The sequence below is a fragment of the Euwallacea similis genome, chromosome 1 (assembly GCF_039881205.1).
Source record: "Euwallacea similis isolate ESF13 chromosome 1, ESF131.1, whole genome shotgun sequence".
NCBI classification, from domain to species: Eukaryota; Metazoa; Arthropoda; class Insecta; order Coleoptera; family Curculionidae; genus Euwallacea; species Euwallacea similis.
Window position 1 is genome coordinate 1,908,739 of NC_089609.1, and position 14,463 is coordinate 1,923,201.

A 14,463-nucleotide genomic window follows, 5' to 3' on the forward strand; every position below is an offset into this window, starting at 1 on the left:
CCAATTTTTTATTATTTATTTTGCTACACTGTACGAATAAATGTATACTTTAAAGTTATTTTTCAAGACATGCTGCGAGCTTTAAACTTCAAATCTCTACCAACATACCTTTCTTTCATAAAACATGTAGGAAAACAAAAATTTAATCATAAATAAATTTGATACCGGGTGATAAAAAAACTTATGCCCCGCTAAAGAGAGTTCGCTTAGTGCTAACAGCGTCCTCAACAATGTGGAACGAAAATGTAAACGAATTCTGATTTCTCGCCTCCAAAAATCCCCCGACGCGACATTTGGTTCAGATAGTAGCATTACAAACGAAGTAATTAATTTTTTCAATTTTTTTAATATTCACTTTAACATCCTGCACTTTAGAAACCGTCTGCTTTTGCACTAAGATAAATTGGATTAAATCGTCGTGTTCTCGCCTCAAATCCGTGGCAGAATTTTGCTCAGACTTTTTAGAGGCACCTTGCATACGTTTAAACTAAGTCGAATGCCCCGGCCGAATCGATCATTCGCCCCATCCCTAGTGTATATTAAAAAAGTATCTATGGGAGGTTTCGGCCTAAAATTCTTTACCGACGTGTGATGTTCCTGCCTCCAGACATGGAACGAACGTGTCAAAAATCAACAACGCCGCCTCGAGCCCGCTAAAATAAATTGGAAAATAAAAACAAGATTAATGGATTTCCAGTTTCCTTTTAGGATAATCACGCGAGAGGTTTTTCGACCTTTATAGAGCGAATTCCTTTACGTAATAGGGCACGAATCTGCATGCTCATGTATGGGTATCGCGTGCCAAAGTAAATATCGCGCCTTTGACGAAAATCCTTGGGCTTAATGGAAATCGGCAACTTTTTTCCTCTCCATTTCCACCGAAACGTGGCACGGAATCGCTTTTTCGTTAACCGGACAAATTTTTGTCTTTTCAGCCGCAAATCCAACGGCAACTGACCACCGGCTCCATCCCGAAGGAGAAGATTTTGCCGCATCAGGATTCGCAGGAAGATGTGCGTTTCACTCACAATAACAACATCAAGATCTCACCGGCGGGGTCTCCGCATCCGCTGTCTGGCACCACGCCCCCTTTGTCGCCTCAGCAGCCTCCGCAGGCCAGGAGAATACTGCAGGAGGAGCTATCCAGGCCTGGACCGTATGCCATGATACCTGGGCCCCCAAAAGGGTAAGAAATTCCATTTCCAATTTTCCATTTCGTTGTTTCCAATCTACCCACTTGTGCCGGTCTTAATTAAGGACCGCACGTACCGTACCGATACGAGTCAGTGGGCATTGAATTATGTGGCGGCACTCACTGAATCAGCACGATCCGAGTCAGTTTTTGCTGAATTTCATGCATAAAACTCAATTTAAGTCATGCGTTTTGAAGAACTGTTAGAGGAGCAAATCTTAGGGTCGAAAATTGGTTGGGTAGGCAATACCTCGCATATTCGATTTTGTTTAAACGAAAATTTGTTGCTTCTCAGACTCTCATCAATGCCCGACATTCTGTTTTTTTCGGCTCCGAGCCCCACTTATAATGTAATTTTTCTTATTTTCTCCTTTTAGCAGATGTAATAAGGAAACATATTTCATTAAATCCAGGTACTGGGTGGATGGGACCGACCACGAGGACCAATTCGACCACAGGGGGGTGCCCGTCATTCCTCACCAGTCGTGGCGGGCTAAAATCGAGACCGACGACACTGCCAAGTGTTACAGGCGCTTTTTCGTCGGCAGGGTGAGTCGAATCCCCATTTTCCCTTTGCGGGACCGTCAGTCAAATTGCTCCCAAAAAATGAGCACATAATTCGGTGTGATCATTTGCAAGCAATAGAAACTATGAAATTTCAATTAATAGACGCCGTCACCGTGTCGCCGTTGTGGCATAAAGCGAACAACAATGGACTCACCCATTTGAATAGCACAATAAGAACACTGTGATTTTTCTCACTAACGCGTAGCGCCCACGTCGCGCTCAGGTGAAGGCGGAGCAGGTCTAGAGGGACATGGGCTAGGTATTATTAGCGTGTTAAAAATAATAAACCTCCCAAGACTATGAGAAGTCGTGATATTGGAATAATTGGGACGAGATTTCTTCGGCAATTTTTAAGAATTCTCAGCAACCGTCGAATCACCGACTACAGCGAATGCTCATTAAACCGTAATATTCATTACGCAAATAAGTAGGTTGAAGCAATAAAGAATAGAATGGAATCGCAGGAACGGCGAAGAAACACATGAAAATGTAAAAATTCCTGAGCGACATCGGCCGTTTTTAACGGGACGAAGCGCGACTGGCCGAAATTGTAACAATTTTCAGTCTGACATGTTCCCAAAAGCTAAGTCGCTTTTTTTAAATCAAATTTCCATTTTTTGACCGTGGAAATGGCTGTGGTCACGCCCGAATATGGCATAAAACGTGTGTTACGCCTTCCTTAAAAGCGCCCAGAAACAAAAACTCCATATTCTTATCCCCGACTTTAAAACTGCCGGAGGTAAATACATATAGATTTCAATCCCGCAAAGCGGGCCACATATCACTCGGAATTTAAGAATTGAAGAAAAGCCTGCGAAAGCCGCTTTGATCTTCCAAGTCCGGTCGAGGCACGATATCGGCTTATGAAAATGGCCCCGGTCCACCGACGTACCGGCCTTTCTTTTTTGCTTTTGCGATGATGAAATAAGGTTATGTCTTTTTATTACTTGGGCCATTCCACTGGAAATGTGGGGGAAATGTCAAAGACCATGCAAATATAGACTTGGTCTAATCATTTGAACGTACAGAGAGATCATTTAAATTTCATATCTAGTGAGTTGTGAAGTTTGTTGAATAAAAGAACGTACGTCGACAAAAGTAAATAAAGCAACATAACCTCACTCGGCCCCTTTATCAAAAAACGATTTTAACGTCACTTTGCGGCATATGATCAAGCTAAGACCTTCTTTTCATCTTCTATATCTCTTGTGTAAAATCCCACAGTTGACTAGATATGAAATTTAAACGATCGCATAGTACTCGGATGTGGGTGGCGCTATCTAGTGATTTTCTCAGGTATCACCCCGAATTCCAAAAATGACTGCGACATCTAGTGCGCAATATAAAAACATAAAGAAGTAGTAATTCGGTTTTTACATTAAATTTGGCAGGTTGTATTTTGATACTTTTTTTATTATTTTGATTATTTTTTATTTTTACGTATCGCAGAGCCCTGTTGAGGCCCTGAAATGTTGTGTAGCTGGTGCCAAGAAATTAATTTTGTCTAACGTTCAAATTAATTTAAAAAATTACTTTTATAATAATCGCTAGGTGGCGCGAACAGACTGCATAAACTGTCTCTTTATTAATTTATTCATACTTTGTGGCACATGTAAACTTGTGCAGCATAATATGACGTGATCGTTAGATAGAGCTAGATGATAGATAAACCTCATAAACTGTTTATTTGTGCATACTCGTCGACTAATGTAATGTTTCCAAAGGAATGACCCATTCCCTGGACCTTACATTACATCTCTCTTCGTGTCGGCGAAACATAATTACGTACGGATTTGCGTTGAATCGAAGAAAAATGGCGGATTCCTTCATGTATGTTGATCCCCGACGAAATGCCGTGGGCGTTATTAAAGTCGAAAATCCGACTTACAGTTAAACTTGGCCTCATGTGTGGTCTAACAATAATAGATATTGTGTGGAAACATACACATTTCTTAGCCAGATATTGAATTGCGGTCTACTGACGAAGATTTTCAGGAATTTTCTCCAAACGCACGAAATTAATTTCGGTCACGCCTTCTAAATAGTGGATTAAGGCAATTTAGGGCGACCTCCTTAATGACACGGTTTGGATCGGGCCCGCTCCTCCCTGAAGTAAATTTTTCTTTTGTTTTGATAAATAGCCTTGAAAACAGGTAATTGCGTATTGTTTTGAAACCGAAGAATTATATTTTTGAACGAGGCTTAACAGAAGAAATATATTACACAATTTGCTGCCTAAAACTAGATTCTGTAATGTATACGTTGCTATTTCGAGTCCAAGCACAGCGAAGAGGCATTGCCTTGAAATGAAAATTGAAAAAGGTTATCCATGGCATTGTGAATCACAGAAAATACGCTTTTAGTAACGGTTCTGAACGTAAAAGGCCATGTTTTCCGAAATTTTCTTCATTGTGAAAAATAAGAAAAGTTTCTTTGGTGAATAATAGATTCAATAAAAATTTCTTCTCTTATGTCTGCCAAATAAACTGATAATTTAATCCTTTAAAGAGCGTATTCCTGACACAAAAATAAGAACATGTCCCTACACACATGAATCTGCAAATTACTTACTACTGATATACGAGATGTCTGTACAAACATTTCTTGACAATTTGGCAAATGAGCGTTTTTCGAAATAAATTAAACTTCCCGTACATCCCCAACTTTCTAGTGTCAATGGAATTATGTATGGAGGCGTGAGCGCCATCTATCGCAACGCGCTACATACTAATGCACATTACAATTTATTCTTCAATGCCCTGAAGATTTTGGCAGTTATGTGGCCTTTTGCGAGTCATAAGACCTTATTGACGGTTAAAAGTTGAAAAGTTTTTTTTTGTTTGAACAAGGTTGATCGTTCATGGCATTCCGTTCTTTAGTTTAAGATAGTTTTACTCCGGCGAACAGCTTTTAAATTGTCTTCTTTTCTGCCTAATACGATACGAATTAACTAACAGAGATTGGATTCGGTTCTCCGATCAAATTCTAGGTGTGCTAATAGGCCACTGTAGCGTCACGTTATTGCCTGATGAAGCTCGGCTCATATGCAAATTTCCGCCACCAAAGTGATAAGCCTTTTCGTTGTCGCATAATTTAGATTTGTAGTTGACATTAGTTCGAGCCTAATCAGGCGTATTGTGTCCCGAAGGGATATTTTAAAGCCGAACCCATTACGACTCCTCTTTGCTCTGTCGTATTCCGGCTAACGAACGTTGTCGCCGTAAAAGGCATATCTCGGGTTATTGTTCCCTGATCTAGTTCGGTTCCAAGCTGAAAATATGGAAATGCCTTGTATATATACACAGATTTATCTCCGCTGAACAATCGTATTGTGTTCTAGGAAAAAAAAATTCAATATTGAAGAAGACAATTTCCCCGTATACGATGCGTTCACGTCTCGAATCTCGAAGCCCAGTCGTGCGCGAAACTTAAGACAAGATTGTGTTTTTTTTTAAGGGCACGAAGACGCTATACTTCGTTCGTGTCTCTTTTATGAGGACACCGACAGTTATGCGCATTTTTATTGCCCATTTTCATTCCCACATGACGTGACAGCCGCAAATGCATCTATGAAGAATTTCCTCTAGGTGCGAGTCCTTCCGTATGTCTGATCTACTTTCCAACGCTCTCCTAGCTTCTCCATTATTGTATAAAATTTCCCATCCACATAATCCCCGGGATGGAAGGGTGGTTTTTCGCTCCCGCTAGGATCAAATAATAGATTTGTAAAGCCGCGAGCGAGGCGACTTTTGTGTTTGCTTAAGAAATATAAACAAAGGCAACCGACATTCGGATTGCGGCAACGAAATTGCGTTGTCTTTGGCAAATCCCTGGGAAAATAATAGACACTCTAGAGCGACGAGGACTAGTGGTTCTAATAGGACGTGTGTTCTAGTGACTATTTCTAATTGGCATCGATCAATAAGATCGATCGTGTGACAAACCAATACCACACCGTTAGATGAAACCAAACCGTAATTAACTCGACCGACAGCTACAAAATTAATAACAGAGGGGCCAATTAAAGAACCGTGAACGGCAATTAAATCGTGAATGCAAATTGGGAATTGTTCCTTCGTGAACGAAGGAATGTGAGAAGTTTCCCATTCTCAGGGCTAGAACAATAGGGGGCGTCTGTTAAGTATTCTTATGGGTTTTGGAGTGCCTTCTGTGCCCTTTTCAATCTAACAGTTTCAACTAACAAATCATCAATAAACTAGAATCGACGAGCTGTCCACCAAACCTCATCGAAAGCAGAAATTTTAAGTTACCTCAAGCTAATTCGGATTTTTCTACTTTTTTGCAATGTAATCCAGAATCGGACATCTCATTATACAGGGTCATTCAATGAAAACTTGACTACCCTTAATCTTGAAAGACAAAAGCTTTTCGGAAAATTTCCAAAATTCAACCCCCAAAACCTCACCATTTATAGGCGTCACAGCAACCTTCTCAAAAATTTTAAATGGCTCGGGGGGTGTGCGTTTTTCATTGATTCGGCTTTGACCTAAACGAATTCTTTCTTCTAGGAGCACTCAAACCTAATCGGTACCGACGACACCCTCGGCCCGGTCCTGCTGTCGATCAAAACAGAAAACGTGGCGCAACAAGAACACACGAGAATTCTCTTGAGGCTAAGGACGGCCACCAAGCACGAAATAGTTCCTTCAGCCTATCTCGGGCCAAATCCCAGTCCATCCCGGATGGCCAAGCTCCTCAACGAGGAAGTCAACGTGGATAACTTTCAACCAGTAATTTACTTCTTACATAATTATCTACTCCAAAACTCCAAATCTTCAATTATCACAGGTATTACACCCGAAAGTCTCCCAACTTATAGCCAACTATGACGAGCACGTGCTGGTCACCACGTTCAAGTTCGGAGTATTGTACCAGCAGTTTGGACAGACTACCGAGGAGGAACTGTTCTGCAATAATGTGACCACTCCGGCTTTTGATGACTTTCTGAATTTGCTGGGTCAGAGGATACAACTGAAGGACCACAAGGGGTACAGGGGAGGGTTAGATATTCAGAATGGGCACACTGGAGACACCGCGGTGTATGAGGTAAGACGTAAGCCAAGTTCAAAATATATATAAGGTGATTCGCGTAAGTCAGCAGAGAAAAAACATCGGTCCAGGAACCTTTTCAAGCATTTTCATGGGGTTTTCAGGTATTCAAGGACCGAGAGATAATGTTCCACGTGTCCACTCTCTTACCTTACACGGACAACGATCCTCAGCAGCTCCAGAGGAAAAGGCACATCGGCAACGATATTGTCGCCATAGTTTTCCAAGAGGAGAATACACCCTTCTGTCCTGATATGATCGCTTCGCATTTCTTGCACGCGTTCATTGTGGTGCAAGTTTTGGATCCAAATGCTCCTAATACAAGGTAAATTGTTCACATCACCATCGTAACCGCATCATCGAAAGTTGACATTGGCAAAAGACAAGTTAACAGTTGCGCTTATTTGTGTTTTTTTTTCTAGTTTACGTCTACACATACGTTTTCCCAATAATTCACTAAAAGTGCCTAATTCCGGCCAAATTCGCTTTCAACCCAATATTTTGCTTGGATCGATCGTGAAAGTTATTTCACCGGTGCGAAAACAAACGCCTTTGATTTAAATAAATTAGCACGTTCCCAACTAAAATAAACCATTTCGAATGCTGCCTTGCTCCATTGGTACACGGCGGGGAAAATCTGTCTTAACGAGGCTAAATAAACAATCGTAGTTCTGTGTTGCAAATTATCGAAATTCGCCTTTAAAGCTAAGCCGTTTTTGTTGTAACTGAATGTCTCTGTGAGGTTAACTCGAGCAATTAAAACGGGTATACGGCGTCATTTCCTTTTTAGTTATTTTATACAGCGCAAACCATTCGTGGAGAAAAAATTACGTCGAATCTTTTGACATCTAAATAAGGCAGCGCGCTTTCTTTAGGGGCGCCTATTGACGCTGAAAATGTAAATTTGCCTTTCAAACGGCTTTGTGAAGCCACTTTTAGAACTGTTGCTAGAATTTTCACTAGAGACGTCATTGTGCTTTATACCAGATCATTTTTCGATATCCTAACAATGTAGGGTGCATATCGATGAAAACGATTCAACGAGACTAATGCGAGCAAGGCGCATAGTTTACTAAAAAGGACAGACGGAAATATTAAAAATAGGCCACATCAGTGGTCAAGCCGCAAATAGCGTGTTGTCCAGTCTAATTTCTATTTTTTTTTACCTCGGTTGGCATTTCCTTTTATATTCCGAGGTAAACCTAACCAAGCTCATATCCAACATGGCGGTTAACTACATTTTATTAAATGGGTGTGGACGGTGTGTTGCCTATATTTAGGGGATTTTGCTCACAATATTAGCTACATTTACACCGTCTATCCTTGTTGCCGATTTAAAGAAGCCAGTATGCTAAAAATCCTTGTCTTCGGCATCCTTCTGTAGATCTACTAATTAAAAGATTTTACTTTACCCCAAAATTTGCAATTGAAATATTTTTTTAAGGTACAAAGTGAGTGTAACCGCAAGGGACGACGTCCCCTTCTTCGGGCCCACACTCCCAACACCTGCAATTTTTAAGCACAGTCCGGAATTGAAAGAGTTCCTGCTCACCAAGTTGATTAACGCCGAGAACGCGTGCTACAAAGCTGAGAAGTTCGCTAAGTTGGAGCTAAGGACCAGGACGTCACTACTGCAGTCTCTTACCGACGAATTAAAGGTAAGTTTAAAACGAGTTGATGGGAAATACCCTCAACATTGGGGAATAATAATATTCCTTTTCAGTGTTATATTTCTCCACCATGAAAAATAGCCCGCGTTGTCAACCTATATCAGTATGAATCAGCACAAGTTTAGTGATTTTTTTACATTTTTGTTCGATCTATCTTGCGATTTTTAAATTTTTTCTCTACCCACATCCCTCTTCTTTCAATGGAAAAATGCCACAGTCAAATTTGCTTATCCTATCACTTTACAATTAATTTAAAAAATTGGATGTAGGCTGGGACTGCTGCGAGATTTATCGTGAAATGCGACAAATCTCCAATGCCCAACGCGTTTGTGTGTAGTCGACAAGAGATTACCGTCAGTTGTCGAATTTCTGCAATATAACAGACACATAAAATTGGTCCTATTATCTTCGAGAATTCCCTCACGTTGATTGGAATATGTTATCATTACCACGTAGATAAATAAATTGAGCCTACAAGAGAATCAGATATCTATCCTGGACTAGCATAGCAACTAATTAAACCATAGACATTGTTTTAATGCTTTGTAGTAGCCATAATTGGAGCACTGGAGTTCACTTTTAATTATCCTTAGGTATGATGTTTACGACAGTTAAATGAAAGTGAACATTAGGATTAAAAGCCAGTCGGAGAAAGCCTATTGAAGTAATGAGCTCCGTCATGTCACGTTCCCCATATGGCATCGAGCATTTGCTAGATGAATTAATGAATTTTTTATGGAATACTAATTGGAATATCGCCTTTGAAAAAGAATAATTGTCGAGGATAAAATTTGGTATTAAATGACTTTTATTATATTTAAATATCAATCAAGCACTGAATCAGTCAAAAATAAAATTAAAAATTAGAAAAAATAACCGATCCAAAAGAGAACTCCGGGAGGACACCAGAGAGTATCAATAACCCACGGAATTATTCGCCAATAACAAATAAACACCTTCTACGTACGACCGTACAGAAAAGAACGCAACCAGACTAGTGGTGGTCCCCGAAACCTGTTAGTCTGCAGTATAAACTTCTTTTTTTCCCTAACTCCGATGATAACCCAATCCCTCAACTTTGCAACAAAATATATGGAAAATTTGTGTGATTACAGAATTTGACTTCGACTGACAATAAAAAACATTATTTGATTAAACAGATAATGCATTGCGTTTTTTTTCTTTTTCAGGAAAAAACAGCTGATTTTCTCGGAGGAGCACAAAACACCGCCCCCGGTACCCCCAAGAGCGACTCCGGCCCCGGAGCCCGATTCATCGACACCGTGAAAAAAGCTTGGAGTGCCGCCAAAGTGAAAACGAGCCAAAGCGACAACAATTTGGGGCCCGCAAGTCACCTCCACCATGACAAACTTGGCAAGAAAACCAGTCAGCCTCCCATATCAGAATCCACTCCTTCTGTAAGAAATAAACACAATAATATTGAATTAAAGTAACCATAAACCTTTCTTGCAGAGCGGAAGATCAATCTCGAAATCCTCGATAATCTCCAACTCGAAAAAATCGGGAGGTTCTGCCAGCAGCAGTGGCAGCGGTCGGTCCTCCACGGCCTCCTCTCCTGACTTAACAGCGCATGCCCCTTCTAGTGCACGACCTGCGCTGAGCGAAGCCAGCGACGACTCGTCGTTGACTTCCGAAGATTTGGAGCATCTCGCAGGAGGGTAAGTCTCCATTTATCTATGCGAAAGTTTTCAAATTCAAAACGGTATTATCTGAAAAAAAGGTATGTGGATAGTGATACGGGCCTGGAGTCCATGTCGTCGGCCGAAACCGCAGCGAAGGCTTGCAGTCACTGCCAGGACCGACCTGGAAGTGGTTCGGCGGGGGGCCAAAACGCATCGCAACAAGATGCGCTAGCGCAAGAAGTAACTCGACTGAAGTGTGATAAGTTGGACTTGTTGAGACAGAATGTCGTAAGTTTACTTACAATCGGAAAATTATAGAGGTTTTTCAATTCTGAAATGTGTTTCCAGAGCTGCCAGCGAGATATTAAAAGGCTGCGCGAGAAGGAGTTGGTCCTGCAAGGTGAACTCGCACAGGCGCATAAAGAAATTTTGCGGCTGAGGGACTTGTTGAAAGATTAGATTTAATATTTTTTATAGGAAAATAATCAACCTTTTTTTATTGGTCTGTAATGCCAATAAATCGAGGTGGGAGACAACTTTGTTTCTAAGTGAAAAAGTAACAAATACCTGATTTTCTTAATTTAAGATTTGATTAATGATTTATTGACTTTTGAGATATTACTGAATAGGGTTTCTTTGAGGTTTCGAAAGTTCTCTCTTGATTGTGTGATTTCTCTAAATAATGCAGATAATCAATAGTAAAAAAATAGCTTAGACAAAATGGATGTGAAACGTATTTAAAAGAAAATAGGCACACCATCGTAAAAATAAATGTTGCGCACCACTATTTTCGTACATATACCCGATTTCAAGGAACTATATTTTTCTTGGTGACATCACGAAATAGGTGTAAAAGTGTGCGACTGTCCCGGTCTCATGAAAGTTTTAGTTTTGTGATATTTTTCCTTAAACGCGATACCTTCAATGGAGTTTAGTTTTAGGTATTTATTAATTGTGTTTTTGCCGAGGTCGAGTGAGATACTTCTGCCCAACACAACTGTCTGCATATTACGGCAGCTTTGCTACTGCATTGCAGTGATGTCCATATCTGTTTTCACTACTCAGTAATTTTGCTGTTTGCATTTTGTCTCATACTGAGAAATTTAACTAGACACACATATTATCGTGAAGAATATCAAAATTCTGTGTGTCTACCTACTTAATGGACATTTTCTCTTGGAAAAATAATATTTGGACATCTTGCAGCAACAACAAAACGAGTGAAGTTTTTATTTTTTATATTTTTACTACACCAACACGTTCAATAATTATTTCTACCGCATGATGTGTCATGACTTCCTCCTGGAGATCCTCCAGTTACAAGGAGGACTACTTACAACTTCTCGCCCGACCAAACAAACACCCTGTACATTAAAAACTATTACCATTACCTTATTTATACCAAAGTAACATTCCCCAAAAATGATTTTTTTTTCTAAAAAAAAATTATATCATTATTTACTATTTAGTTCTAGTGTAAATACATAACGAGCAAAGTATTTATTAGTTTTTAAGTTCACTTGACTTTCGTATTTAAGTGCGCCGTTCATGAATATTAAGTTAAGTTATTAAGGGTTTTACATAGTTCCCCTTTTTTTGTTCATATAAATATATTATGTATATGTTTAAAACCTTTTTGTACAACTTGCAATACTTTGTATTATTAAAGAAGAGTATTTTTACTTTCAGTAATTGTATATTGTTAGCATTAAGTTAACTACCTACTAATTCGTTGTAAATATTCCGTTTGTTTCGCCCTAACCTTTAAAAGAAAATAATCTATAAGATGATCTAACTAATGGCCTTTTCTATGTGTAGGTAACGTTTTTGGACAAATTTTATTCTGTTGAAATTTCAAATATTTAGGAAATGATATATTTGAATGTGTAGTAGGATTATCATTAATAAGTAGCACGAACTTTTTGACTAACTTCAATCAGTTATGTTTAAGCACTATCAGGCTAATCGAGTGGTTTCTTGAACAGTGTTATGCGCCTCTCTTCTTTACGTTCAACTCCTGTTATCAGTCATTTTGGAACTGTTAAATTATACCATAAATGTTTACGAGTCAATCAAAAGGAATGTATTTAACTAGTCAGAACCGCAAAAAAAGCATATGGTGGGTTTCAAAATGACTGCAATGTAAGAACTCCTTTAGGATTTTGTTTATTATTTTCTCCTATTCATTTATTTCAATTCCGGTTTTGTTTTCATACATCGCTACAGCAAACTAATAAATATTATTAATGTGAATTGTTTTTTTAAAGAAAATTTCGCCCTTTCGAGAAATGAGGCGTAGAAGGTATATCATTAATATTCCAATGTCATAAATTGAATACGATAGCTTTGAAAATTTTATTGAGGTTACATATGAAAAACTTCGAAAAAAAATTATTTTCCTTATTTTATTCAAAAAAATTAAATTCGATCAGAAAAGCAAAACAACAAAAAACCCTGTGTATGTTTTAAACATCAAGTAAATAACATTCCGTAAATTCCAATTTTTAACTTTAAAAAAAGCAGTATCATTTTTTGCTTGCCTATCTGATTTATCATCTGAATCGTTTTATAAATACCTCGTTTAATTGATACGTACATTTGTAATTCTAACAATGGTGCATTTGACGAAAAAAGAAAAAATTGATTTGTTAATGATTATTGAGTATGGGGATCGAAAAAGGACTAAACAAGAAGTTGTGGCATTCTTTAATGAAGTGTAACAGAATCGGCCACCCTTAACACAATTCTGTGTGACAAAAGTATTAAAAAAAATACATGCAGACTGGAAGTGTCTGAGACAGGTTTAAAACGGAACGAGCAAAATCTGCTGCAGTTGGTGATGCTGCGTCGGATATCCTGTTAATTGTGGAAGACAACCCTAAAAGATCTTGCAGCGACTTGACTGCAGACCATCCAATATCCGAAGCGACGGTGCGCAGGGTTTAAAAAAAGAAAACATTCATCCCTACAAGGTCCATTTGGTGCAGGATCTTAGCAATGATGGTTTTGATAGAAGAATATTATTTTGCAAAATTGTGACAAGGATTTCTGAATAAAACCTTAAGTTTTCGGATAAAATTTTAGTCTTAGATGATGCCACAGTTACTTTTTATGGGTCTTTAAATAAGCATAATTACCGTTATTAGTCTCGACATAACACTCGGTGGACATTAGAAGTCCATACACAAAAATTCAAAAAATAAATGTGTAGACGAGTGTCGTAGGCAATAATTTAGCTGGACCTTTTTTTTTCATATATGACAATTTAACAACGATAAAATTTCTTCAGTTATTAGAATAAAAATTGTACTTGCATTACGATTTCTTTATGGCAGTGGTATTAATGAAGTATAGTGCCAATAGGACGAGCACCTATTCGCTTTGGACTGGAAGTTAGGAACTTTTTAAATCTGGCATTTCCAAATAGATAGATCGGTCATCGGAGTGGTCAGCCCAGTCACCTGGCTTAAATCCTTGCAACTTTTTCGTTTGAGGCTATTTAAAAGGTCAAGCTTATAAGGATCGACCCAATAACGTAGATGACTTGAGACCTCGTATGGTCGATGTAATGCAATCGATTAGGCAAAACACTTATGTACAAGTAAGACAATCATACATGCAAAGAATAGCACTGTGTTTGAATAACGACAGAAGACATTTTCAAAATGCTTTGGACATTAAATAACAATTAATTTTCGTAAACAGTAATTTGTTATTTTGATTTTCTAATCGAATTTCAATTTTTTGAATAAAATAAGGAAAATAATTTCTTCAAATTTCTCTTATGTAACCCTAATAAAATTTTATATATTGTATGTGCGGTATGCTCAGTGTAGCTTCCATAAAACCAGTCAGAAATAGAGACTCACATTTGAAAACACAAGTTGGACTAAGTTGGACTTCGTTGAACTGTTTTGGGGCACGAAAAGAGTTCAAGGTTATCAACAAGCATAAAAAAATCAACCTTACAACTTTTACTTGAAACGGTTTTTGATAGAAAAATTGTTAAAAAAATTATTACCATTATTCCATACATGGCGGATCTTGCATATCTCCTCGCACTTCTGCGTTCCTGATATGAAAAATTTTCGGTAAAACTTGAAACCTTAAACAGGATTTTGAAGACCTTTCGTATCAGGAATGCAGAAATGCGATGTGGTATATTTAGCACCTGATAATACTTCTTCTGGTTTTGGTACCAAATATTTTCCAAATCGAATAAACTTACCTTTTTCTGGGCAAAAAATGTTCGTCATGTTAGTCATAGTCCATATCTATCTTTCGGACCCCAAAAGTAGAATAGAAATTGTCCGATTTGAGT

General features: G+C 38.5%; 1 protein-coding gene across 5 annotated transcripts in view; it reads left to right on the top strand.

Annotated features, from left to right (window-relative positions):
• The window catches only part of RapGAP1 (Rap GTPase activating protein 1), an 85,177-nt gene extending 72,788 nt beyond the window's left edge, over positions 1 to 12,389 (top strand). For all 5 annotated transcript variants that reach the window (XM_066392086.1, XM_066392101.1, XM_066392092.1 and 2 more), the window contains 10 exons: positions 936 to 1,186; positions 1,606 to 1,741; positions 6,289 to 6,510; positions 6,569 to 6,826; positions 6,934 to 7,154; positions 8,274 to 8,487; positions 9,690 to 9,917; positions 9,973 to 10,178; positions 10,241 to 10,430; positions 10,491 to 12,389. In XM_066392086.1, coding sequence (XP_066248183.1) covers positions 936 to 1,186; positions 1,606 to 1,741; positions 6,289 to 6,510; positions 6,569 to 6,826; positions 6,934 to 7,154; positions 8,274 to 8,487; positions 9,690 to 9,917; positions 9,973 to 10,178; positions 10,241 to 10,430; positions 10,491 to 10,601 — 2,037 coding nt within the window. In that variant the 3' untranslated portion in view covers positions 10,602 to 12,389. The remainder of the gene's footprint in view (positions 1 to 935; positions 1,187 to 1,605; positions 1,742 to 6,288; positions 6,511 to 6,568; positions 6,827 to 6,933; positions 7,155 to 8,273; positions 8,488 to 9,689; positions 9,918 to 9,972; positions 10,179 to 10,240; positions 10,431 to 10,490) is intronic.
• Positions 12,390 to 14,463: the final 2,074 nt, after the last annotated feature.